Below are 12,521 nucleotides of genomic sequence, written 5' to 3'. Positions count from 1 at the left end.
ATTCTAGCTTTAGACATTTTTGATCGGCCTATTCATTGAATGCGGGAAACGCTATGCAACTGATGTAAACAGTGCATTGTGACGTCATATTCAGCGTCGGTGTTTAGCAAATACACAAACATAGGAAACGTTGTACATTGCGTTAACCGAGGAGTGATTATAGCGAGCCAGCGCGGAGCGCTGGCTCGTACTGCGAGCTCTAATGACTAGAGCGCGGGAAATAATCCGAGCTAAATCTCAACCTCTAACAAGAATTTTTTTGACGCCAATCCCAGAAGTCCCTCGTACAAAATGGCGGATGGTTCGATTCGTAAAATAATAATAAAAAAAAATCTTTGAAGTATTACAAACCTTTCTTATTTGAAAGGAAAGGATGACAATCATATTCTTCCCCCTTTCTTTTTAAAATATTGTCTAAAGAAATGTAAACAGTCACGTCACAACTACCAGGCTACGTCACAACACGCTCGTTGCATTTCCCGCTAAACTGGTTCCTACATTGGCGAGAAGAGCAAGACAGTGATCCTACGTATTGACAGTGAACCAGATCAGTTTTCCTTGTTTTCAATATAATTTTTTTGAAAATGTATTCAGATATGCTGCGCTCGCCCCAACGGTCACACCGTAATCATATTATATGATTATGAAAATAAGATTTACATGCTTTTATTGATTTTATGTAACATCTCAGAACGACGTGAATGTGGGAACACGAGATTCAAAATGGAGAAATACATGTCCACGCGATAGTATTCGAATCGACGCCATTGGGACCAAATTTTCAAGTTCCATAGGAATGGTTTAATTTTTCATTAGTGTTCTATATTTTCCTTTTAAACATATATATATACGTGTTACCTATAGGGAGAGCTCCGCTCTCGTGAGAGGACTTATCCCTCTATTAAAATTATTGAATATATTGTAGTTTTAAATAAAAAAAATCTACGTTTGTAAGCTATTACCCTTGATGGGCGTTAAACGTTTCAGGCTTAATGCAGCGTTGGGAATAAAGTCTTGACTCTTCCGGTTACAAAACAAACATCCTAAGCACTAGTTCATATACCGGATATACTGTGTATAACGTGAAATACACATAAGATGAGACATTTCGTGAACAACCAATCAAAACCACATCTTAATACTGCTATTTTATCCCATTTTATATATCAATATTGTTCTGACGGATCATCCAATCAAAGACTTATCCTAAAAGTACTTCTACTTCATTGTGGTATTCAAATACTAGATGTGCAGATGCTTTTTAGACAAAATCTTTAAAATGGCCGCGGTGTACTTACTAACTTTCTTTGTCCTGCTTGGTGTTGGTATTACTTGCGGTCAAAAAACAACTAACGCCACTGATCAGAAAACTGCATCCGACCTGCAGAATAGAGTGTTCTTACTTGAAAAAGCTATTGGGAAAATCCTTACCGGGAATGAGCACGCAAATCTTACAAATATCAGTGTCTTGAAGATTCCAAGGGGAGGTAATGAATATGATTTTATATAATGCATAGTAGATTTACACGTGTTTTATCTTTTAGAAAATACTAATGATTTTTGACGCAGGATTAAAACATTCTTTAATATTTACATTTCCGATGTCTTCGCCTTAGATTTGTAATGATATCTATTTCTTCATTAAAGTACTGCAGTTGTGAACAATGCGCGTATGAATATTCATAAATATAACACGTCTATTCTCACGGTTTGGAATCCCACAGAAATGAAAGTAGAATGTAAATATAATAAAACAAAGAACAAGATACGATTGTCTATATAAAAAGGCCCAAAAATTCTCTAATTTAAATGTGTTTTGAATCCAGCTTGATCTGTGTTTTGAATAAGTTAAATACATGCCAAGTATACTATCTCAAATTAAATCAAAGTTTTTTTCCTTTTATTTTATAGCATTATTACGTCATGAATAAGAGTTTTCCCGTCTTTCTTTCAAAAAGAGCTTGATAACTGTTAAATTTCATCCAGATTATTGCTTAGGAAAAGGTGTGCTCATCCGTCGAACAAACTGAAATTAACATATATTGTGTATTAAGAGAACATGGAAAATGTATTTGAATATAAATTTGCTCGACGCGTGGGCTGTATGTTTTCTGAAAGGACCCCTCACCCTGAATTTATGAAATTTTCATTGATTTTTGTATTTTTGGCAATTTTATGCCAACTTCACGCTCTTGTCATACAAAACAAAGCAATTCTGGATCAAATGAAGTGTAGTTTGGATTTGCTTATACATTCCTTATTTGAATGCCTGCTTTTGGGACTCCTACTGGTATCATCTATTTTCTGGTTCAGATGGCTGTATAAATTGTCCCTACTTTTTTCACTTTTCAAAATAAAGGAAGGTATGAACGACAATGGTTCACGCCAGCATATTTTTCACGAAGCGCTTCCTGAAGTATGCCTGCGTGAAGCGTCGCAGTTCATATCCTCGTGTAATTTCAAAAATTGAGCTCTTAAAAAAAAAGAAAAGATTGGAACCTGAGATTTGTAGTAATGTCAAATTTTTGGGAAGTGCATTTCTGATTTCTACATTGAAGGAGAATTGTGATAGTAAAAAAAGGCCCATTTGTCACATCGCTCACCCGAGCAGCAGTTTCTAGTAATAAACATGCTTGCGGAAAATTATCATTATACGAGCAGCTTGGTGCAGGAAAAAATTTCAAATGTAACGACTTGATTCATTAATTATCAAACTTAATTATTAAACTTGACTCCAAATTTGTTAGTTATCATATGCACTTGTAGACGTGTATGGCCTTTCATATTAACAAATTTCATCCATGGATGCTTTGTGCAAAGTTTGGTTCCCTATACATTCATATGTAAAACTTTGATCCCCTATTGTGACCCACCCTAACCCCAGGGGACACGCTTTTTACAAACATGAATCTCCACTTTGTCAGGAAGTTTTCAAGTAAATTAAGCTTTTCTGGCCTACTGGTTCTTGAAAAGAAGATTTTTAATTGACCCCACCCTATTTTTGCATTTTTGTGATTATATTCCCTTTGCATGGGACATGACCCTTCATTTGAACAATTGTGCATCCCCTTTACCGAAAGGTGCTTTGTGCCAAGTTTATTTGAAATTGGCCTTGTGGTTCTGGAGAAGAAGATGAAAATGTGAAATGTTTACGACGACACAACGGACCAATTTCGATTAGAAAGCTCACTTCATTGAATGAACTTGATTTGTCTATTGGTGCCAATACAGCATAAACAACAAAAATCAATCGCAGTTGTGCTCTTGAAAATGCTCCGGAGCTATATTTCCTAAGTGTTGGGTCGGCTATCTTTCTTTGTCATAGTCTTCCATAAATTTTCCGAAGTATTAATTGATTATTTAATGAAAACCGTCCATTTGATTAGCAGTGGAAATAGTTCAATCATTACAGCATCCTGCACAGTTGTGCTCAAAAGCTCAGGAGATAACTTCCTTAAATAAGCCAATTCATTCAATATATGTCGTTGAATTTTACATATTCTCACTGAGAAGAATTCTGTAGTAACCATGTAATATACATCTGTAGCCTCACGTCCATATCTACCGCGGCCCGTACGAGGTTTTCTACCAAGATTTGTGAAGGACTCGCACGAACATTATGACATCGGAAGATATTCGTAGGTTCATCAACATGTAGCAGAAAAGATATGAGTGACGTATGAGCATAGGTGCCTTAAATTCCGTCCCAAAATCGTATCACAACGAAGGGGCCCTGTTATGCTAATAAATGCCCTACATCCTAATCCTTGCGATATCGACTACGATAGCGTCTACAGGCTTACATGTATATTACGTGTTACAGAGGGTGTGGGTTCGGATTTATATGTACATTGATATAATTTGGATTTTGAATATAATTCTTAAAAGTTATTGTCAATTTGCGGTTCTTTTCTCTTCAATATATATTAGGTTGATTAATCTCATAGACGGTGAGACGAAGCCTCATTTAATGTAGGTGAGAGAGAGAGAGAGAGAGAGAGAGAGAGAGAGAGAGAGAGAGAATATCATGTTTGCCATGTGCATTCTAGTGTTTTCAGGATTGGACACTGAACACACTTTTAAAATTGCATTTTTATGTGCGTTAGTTTTTTGAATTATTTTTATTACTCTACGTTAATTTGTATTCACAGATCAGCGAGAGGTGATTCTACGAAATTTTACAAATTTTAGGATGGTATCAAAGATTTACGTACTTAAACTGATAGATTTGTCTCGGAAGTTTTCACGCTCTGTAGTCATTAGATTTGAGAGGGAGCCATGCAGTGCTGTGTGTTGCTCGCTATTATTAATTGTTCGAGTGATTTGTGAAATGTACTAGCTAACTGTAAAATTCATTCATGGGAAAGTGTTTGTATGTTTTACGACCTGTCGATAATTTTTCATTTATATTGAGACGTCACCAGTACTAGGTGAAGTACCACGAATTTAGACCAATACACCTATCAACACTTCGCCACGAGTTACGTCCCTTTGCGGGGTCAGCCAAAGGTCAATCGGTGAAAAACCAAGTTTTCCTTCTTTACCTTACCAAATGTAAGATGTTATTACTTTGAATTTTAGCCAATTACCAAGTTTTCATACAAGTTAATGGGTTGTCCCAATCTGGGGCATATTGTGGTTGACTGCAATTGATGGAAAAATAACAAATGTCAAAGCTACATATAGGAAAATTACAAAGGCCAACGTAGGGAAATACGATTTTTATCCGAGAGATGGCGGACAAGGGACGTAACTTTCGCGAAGTGTTGATACGTGTATAGGCTTAGCGTTTACGGCCGTGGCAGTGAGAGTTCTTTGACGTACCGGTACCAACACCCGTCGCGATATGGCACCTCCGTTTTTAGGGTCATATCCGAAAGACCCGTGATTCTCACTTTTAAATGCCGAGCCTTTGGCGAAGGAGTAATCACTACCTATGTTTACGTCTTATGTCTGACGAGGCCATGGCAAAAGCGGGGCTCGAACTCATAACCTGCCGGTTACGAAGCGAACGCTCTACTATTCTGAGCTACCGCGACCGGTTGGAAAATGTATAGAAGCGATTCTTTTAACAACAATTTTTTAGGGAATATTTAATTGGAATTGAACACTATCCGTTGTGTTACCACCGAAAAACATTCGTCATCCTGTATCCAAATGCGGTATATCATATAATATGGCATGTCAAACGTTGCAATATTTGATCTTTTCCATTTGTATTGTATAATTTCCATTTGTATTTCATATTTTCCATTTGCATTGTATAATTTTTCATTTACATTGTATAATTTTTCATTTGCATTGTATAATTTTCCATTTGTATTCTATATTTTTCATTTGTATTGTATAATTTTTCATTTGTATTTTATCCAGGGAATGTTTATTTTGATTTGTTACGAAGGATTTCATTAGTTAACGTTGCTTTGAGAATTGTTCACTGATGTACCACAAATATAGACGTGCTTAGCACACAGGGTCGTAGCAATGACGGTTCTTTATCGTACCAACGCCTGCAGCGACACGGAATATCTGTTTTTAAGGCCATTACGGAAAGATCCGTGATTCTCACTTTTGAATGCCGAGTGTTTGGCAAAGGAGCAATCACTGCCTTTGTTTATGTCTTAGGTTTGATGCGGCAATGACAGTAACGGTTCTCGAACTCACGACCTCCCGCCCACAAACCAAGCAGGACTAGTTATTTTTAAAAATATGTAGCTAGCCCTAGTAATGGCAAATCCCCCCCCCCCCCCATGATAATTTTTTTAATAGAACTGTCCAGAAAAGCATGCACATTTTTATTTAGTCAGAATTCAGTAGATTCGGGGGACTTAATTCGGCCCTTGGGTCACCACCAATTCAGCAATTGTTAACATCGAGTTTGGTTTCTTACAACTATTCGATGGATTAATCTTATTAATAAGTTATCGTTTTTCGAATTTGGTAATGCGCGAGATGTTGAAGAAGTCATTTCGCAGGAATGTACCGTATTTGCTAAGTGCAATGGCGTAACACCCCAACACCCCCAATTAATTTATCGCTTTTATATGCGTCTAATGTGATCAGCATATTCAAACTAGTATCTTATTTAACCACTGGCTGATCTACATAATTCTGAACGAAAGGATGCAGTAAACTGCTGGATATCTGGGGACTGTCTTAAGATCCCTAGTGAGTCCAGTGCAAAGCCTTGGTGGAGGGGGGGGGGGGTTGCAGGGGGAGGGCGAGGTCCCCTGAAACAAGTGCGTTCTGACAAAATAAAACGTACCTGCATTGCTTTTCATTTCTATACAAAAATCATATTTGTGAAGGGAGGGAGGGAGGGAGGGGGGGGGGTCTCCCGGCGCAAGATTCGTCATTGCTAGCTACATGTATAACTAGTCCTTATATGGAACCGATCGCGGTAGTTTAGTGATGTACCCTTTGGTTCGAATTCGTAACCGTGAAGTCGCATGTTCGAGTTCTACTCGTGTCATGGCTGCATCAAACCTAAGACGTAAATATAGTTAAAACTTTGCCATACGCATTGCTATTTAAAAGTACGAATCACGGATCTTTCGGATAATGTGACCTTAAAAGCAGACATCGTCACGATAACTCTGGGTAGAGATTGCTACAGCTGGTGACAGCTAAATATAAGTGGGACCTAAACTAATGAAATCCTTCGTAACAAATCAAAATAAACAATCCCTCGGATGCAATACAAATGAAAGATTTTGCAATGCAAATGGAAATTATACAATACAAATGAAAAATATAGAATACAAATGGAAAATTATACAATACAAATGGAAAATATAGAATACAAATGGAAAATTATACAATACAAATGGAAATTATACAATGCAAATGAAAAATTATAAAATGCAAATGGAAAATATAGAATACAAATGGAAAAGATCAAATATTGCAACGTTTGACATGCCATAATATAATCACACGTAAATACTATGCGATAAAGAAACATGTCAATTACCGTGGCAATATTATGATAGATCATGTTGTAAATGACCGTTTACTACATATGAAATTTTAATATCTTTTAGTCTTTGGCATTCCCATCTTTAACGGCACACCGGTAGCTTTCAGTGCCACTCAGTCTGTATCAAAAAGTGGAATAAGCATTGGATTCATTCTGAAGTTTGATAAAGTTATCACAAACCTAGGAAACCACTACAACCCGACAGACGGGATCTTCATCGCACCTGTTCACGGACTCTACATGTTTCACTGGACCATGCACTGTTACCATAGCGGAAGTAGTTCCTGTTCCACTTCATTAAGAGTTAACAATGCTAAAAAGGGTCAAATATATTCTGGAGAAAATGCAAGCAGTTACCATCACACCGGATCAAACACAGTGATTGTGGAAGTTCAGGCAGGAAATCATGTGTGGATTCAAACCGAGGACTGGGGAAATGTCGACATCTATAATTGGTCTAGCTTCTCTGGTAGTCTTCTTTCCGTGATGTAGACCGTATGCTTAAACGTTGAAGTGTGCTTTTGTTGACATCATTTTTGCTGTATTACATGTATGTCAAACGCAAACATGTGCGGAAGCGCGTCATTCAAAGATTAAGGTACACTTAAGGTCAGAAGTTGGTCGTTATTCATCTCCAGTATATACATTTTCTATAAATAGCAATTTTATGATTGTATCCCAGTTCTTAAAATTTACATGTACGTCTTAGAAATAACGGTTTGTTTTCATGAAAAGATGTTGATAATGCATTTTGGCGTTGTACTTGATTACGACGTAACGTAAAAACTCTTTTGAAAGTATATATATATATATATATATATATATATATATATATATATATATACAAAGCACTAAAATGACCAACGACACGAACAACGAGATTGTCAAATTTTCGGGACGACCCGTCCCTTCTTCAGGACAAACGAAAACAATTACATAATGTGGTCAATATCAACAGAGCATAATAACAAAAACTACTTATAAATACATCTAGCACTACAACTACACTAATCTACAAACGTATTTACAACGCAGACTACATGTTGTTGGTCTTTAGGCTTGCCAATCAATGTTAAAAGTGGAGCGAATTAGCACATGCCTTATTCGTCCAAAGAGCTGATCCAAAAAAAAATAATATATATATATATATATGCTTAACGTCTCACTTGAGAATTTTTCAGTCATTTGGATTGGAAGTATATGCATCTTTCATCACCGTAGTCAAACGTCATCATGATACAACCATACGTGGGCGAGATAAAATCGTGTTTTCACGTAGAATATAACTAATCTCTGCGACAATTTACAATAGACAGTAACGGTGTCCTTGAGCGATTTTTATCCGGCGTAGGCATGTTTGTATCCTGATGTTTGGCTACGATGAATACGTATACACTTTGTATGTATTTATTTGCGCAATCTGATGCATGACATTGAATAAAAATATTTACATTGACGAATACCCTATCTATACTTTTTTTCAAATGCAACAATTATTAAATGACAATCTGACTGGTTGTTTATTGGACTTTGTGGTAGTCAAATCAACACGTTTGACTAAGATAGGAATCAACTTGTTTGTCAGTAGCCTGTCTCGATTTAAAAACTGACCATACGCCGAACAAGCTCTTGCGTATCGAATCAGTTGAGATATATAACACCATATGCAGGTGATAATGGAATATTGCTACATAAATATGGGAAGTTGACGATGGAGAAGCTGAAATAATCCCGTTTGTCACAAAGTTGAGTCGTTAGTTTGCCGTTGATATCTACTTTCAATAAAATATCTAGGTATTAAGCAGAAGTGGATGACTCTGTTGTGTATTTTATTTCGAGTTCCCAGGGATACATGTATATCGAATCGACATATGAATGAAAATTATCATTGTAAATAAATGATACCTCGTCGATATATCTAGATGTCGAATTGAAGTCCATAACAAGAGATATTTTCTTCTCCCGTATAAGTTATGGCCAGTTTTTAAATCGAGGCAGGCTAGTTGATGGTGCAGGGGTTTCAACAGTCTCGTTTTACAGTCAGCATTTTGCAAATTATGTGGTCGTTGTAACGATGTAGTTTGTCAACATAACCTATCATTGGGTCAAATGCTCTCTGACTTGTGTCATACCGATTGTTAGGCCCTTTTGGCACACTGATTTTAACTAAGAATTATTCCATATATCTGATCAAGATATAGGGCTCACGGCGGATGCGACCGGTCGACAGGGGATGCTTACTCCTCCTAGGCACCTGATCCCACCTCTGGTGTGTTTGCCTAACTTTGTATTTTGTATTGCTTATAGCAGTTATGAGATTGATCACTGTTTGTTATCTTCACCTTTCATAGGAAAAGCAGAAAAGAATGTACCAAAAATTGTGATTTTGTAAACCTGGGGTTTTGACAAATTGTCCAAATTAGTCATATAGTGTTAATGTTACATATATCATGTTATATCAAGTCTTTTATCAGTATATAAATTATTGGGAGCATTTTTAAGTTTTGATAACACATCTGGTTTTATACTCTTTCTGAAAATTAAGATTTAGATTAAATATGCAGAGATGTTCTTTTTCTAGATTCCATAACGCTTGGGCTAGCGATACTTTTAACTAATACTCGGGTGACCGATAATGCTTGTGGGCCTCTTGCTTAGATTACCTATTGATATTGGTCTGCGTCAGCCGTGCGTTAAGAATTGAATGCAAGGTGAAGATAACGAACAGTGATCAATTTTAACTTCTTTTTGATAACTGCCCTTCCAAATCATTTGAAATTTGGTATGAAGCATCCAAGGGCACATATCTAATAAATTTTAGAACTCCTACACCCCGGGAACGTACATTTAGGGTGGGATAAAAGACAATTGTTTTTACAATTCGTCTTCTGTGCATTCGTATATCTGTAAGAAAAACTACATGCATAGTGATGTAGAATAGGAAGGCCTCTATCAAAGTTTCCTGATACCTAGGGTGGAGATTCTAATTTCTGGGCGGGGCCAAATTTGGAATATGATGTTTATGTATAAACCTCTTCTTTAATACCATTGATACTGAATTAAAACTAAATTAATATTTTGAAGGAATAGGTAGTCATCAAAATTGTAAATTTCACTGTCCCAGGGGTAGGGTAGTATAAAACCTGAAAGCATTTTAGGAAAAACCATCAAGGGATATACCAAAATTGTGCACGAGTTATGACTAAAGAGCGGATCCAAAATAGTTCTATAATGTTAATGTAAGATAAGCAAAGTGTGTAAAAGTCTTTCATCAGTAAGAACACTTTGTGAACCTTTGTGTTATTCTAAAAGAACAAATCTTATTTTATACTGCTGCTGAATATTAGAAGATAGCCTAGATATATAGAATAGGACCATTATTTTAGATTTCGTTGCCTTTGAGACTAGTGATACTTCTAGATACTACTAATATGACTGGTAAGGCTTGAGGGCCTATTGTTTTACATCATCATGCATAAGAACAAATCAATGGAAATTCAATTTCTTTTTTACCAAAGTGCCCGACGAGTTCAATTCAACCTGGGTTTTTTTTTAAATTCTTCATTCGAAAATCAATACCGGTGTAGCGAGAATTCGATCTCTAGTTTTGTGTTTGCTTTCACAGCTCAGGTGGTATTTTAATTCTAAAATAATGTCCTGAGAACAAAGAATGAATGATGTGAAAAGAAAATTTGGCTATACTAAAACTAATAGTACCAATGGACAACAAATATCCAATAGAATTAGAAAAATTGAGATTTCTGTACAGAATGTTTACTAGAAACTGCTAACATTCACCACATTCAACTGTTGTCATTCGTCGTATTTTTCTGAAGGAAAATTGTTCATAAAGATTGCTCGTATAGAGGTGAAGGAAGCATTACTAGTGGATAGCTCAAATAAATTAGTTTGTTGTATAGATATGCCAGATCTGAAGGTAATAGCATTTTACTTTCTCTTGCTTCTACCTTGGAACCTTGGTTGTAGAAGGATTTGGTGCAATTTTCTATGTATTTGATCTCCATGCACATGACAGTGAAGCTAAATGTTAATCCAAACTGTAATTTTGCATCAATGACAGTATGTAGATTTTCAAACTTAGATTTAGATCTACTTCCTGTTGTTTTTCTTTTTTCATCTTCAAGACATCAATTCTTCAACAGAATATGTTGATTGACTGTATGAGGTTTAGCACAGGGTTGGCAATATTACAGTCAGTTTACGATGGTTAACACAATGTTAAACAGAATAGATATACATGTACCTCTATATGATACATGTATCTAAGCAATGGGTTATTTTATTTTTGAAAGATACAGTCTCATAACTGCAATGGTTTGTCCATACACGCGGAAGAACGTGTGTTAGCGTTTTGAAAATTTGTTTGCACATACCGAAAACCATACATGTCAGAAATCTAATCCTATTTCGTTTCGATATCTTCGATATCAAATTGATATCGAGTCGATATTGAATTCGTCGTGCCTGCGCACATTGATATCGACAATTTTTATTTTAGATACGTTTGAATTGATAGCCTTAGTTTAAACATCTTAATGTCTGCCTCCGATGTCGATATCGACAATATCGACATTCTCACAACGATATCGTATCGATATCGACAATTTGTATTCTAACTGTATTTGAATTGATTCCTGTTTTATTTGTAGGCAACTAATAAGGTGGACTCGAAAGGATGTACGGACGATAACTCTACACGTATAAATCCGCTTACACTTTGGTTGTGGGGAATTTGGAATTAATAGTTTTGTCTTCTATAGTGCTTCTTTACAGGGCTGTAAGTGTAAAAATTATTTTGGTAAAACAATTGTGTGACCTTGACATGTATCGATCATATAACTTTGAGCTTTTAATCGATTACATGTAAGTATGACATCTCTATCTTGTGTAGCCCAAAGCCATATAACCAAGGTTAAACTGAGACTAGGCAGAGAATAAGACAAATAGACAAAATAAAATTTTCCTCCGATCTTTGGGTCAAAACAATTGATTATGTGGATTTCTCATTAGTCAGCAGTCACTATTTCCTTATTAATTGGTTAGATCAAATGTCGATACGATTTATACCTGTGAGCTCGAAATAAAAGACGTCGTCCATTTCTGTTTCATACCTAGATATTTTATTGAAAGTAGACATTAACAGCACACTATAACAAACGGGATGATTCAGCTTCTCCATCGTCAACTTCCCATATTCATGTAGCAATATTCCATTATTATCTGCATGTGGTGTTTATTTTTCAACTGATTCGATACGCAAGAGCTTGTTCGGCGTATAGTCAGTTTTTAAATTGAAGCAGGTTACATACAAACAAGTTGATGGTACACGGGTTTCAACAGTCTCGACTGAAGTCGGCATTTCGCAAATTCTATGGTGGGTATAACGATCTACTTCGTCAATACAACCTATCATTAGATCAAATGCTGTCTGTCGTGTTTCATATCGATTGTTAGGCCGTTCTTGGCACACTGATGTTGACTACGGATAACTCCGTTTACCTGATCAGGATATAAGGCTCAC

At 36.2% G+C, this 12,521-nt stretch overlaps 1 protein-coding gene across 1 annotated transcript; it reads left to right on the top strand.

The window, feature by feature from the left end:
- The first annotated feature begins 1,199 nt into the window (after positions 1 to 1,199).
- On the top strand, positions 1,200 to 8,439 carry LOC125673817 (complement C1q-like protein 2). Its single transcript, XM_048910643.2, has 2 exons — positions 1,200 to 1,487; positions 7,044 to 8,439. Exons 1-2 carry the CDS (start codon positions 1,247 to 1,249, stop codon positions 7,469 to 7,471), a joined length of 669 nt encoding a protein of 222 aa, XP_048766600.2. The 5' UTR covers positions 1,200 to 1,246; the 3' UTR covers positions 7,472 to 8,439.
- The last annotated feature ends 4,082 nt before the right edge of the window (positions 8,440 to 12,521 follow it).

This window comes from Ostrea edulis, chromosome 3 (assembly GCF_947568905.1).
Source record: "Ostrea edulis chromosome 3, xbOstEdul1.1, whole genome shotgun sequence".
Lineage (NCBI taxonomy): Eukaryota > Metazoa > Mollusca > Bivalvia > Ostreida > Ostreidae > Ostrea > Ostrea edulis.
This window is presented reverse-complemented; position numbering and strand designations above follow the sequence as displayed.

Excerpts from the sequence above, each read along its gene's own strand:
- LOC125673817 (XM_048910643.2), top strand. The coding sequence starts at position 1,247 with ATGTGCAGATGCTTTTTAGACAAAATCTTTAAAATGGCCGCGGTGTAC. Across the intron at positions 1,488-7,043 it reads CTTGAAGATTCCAAGGGGAG|TCTTTGGCATTCCCATCTTT; the intron begins GTAATGAATATG and ends AATATCTTTTAG.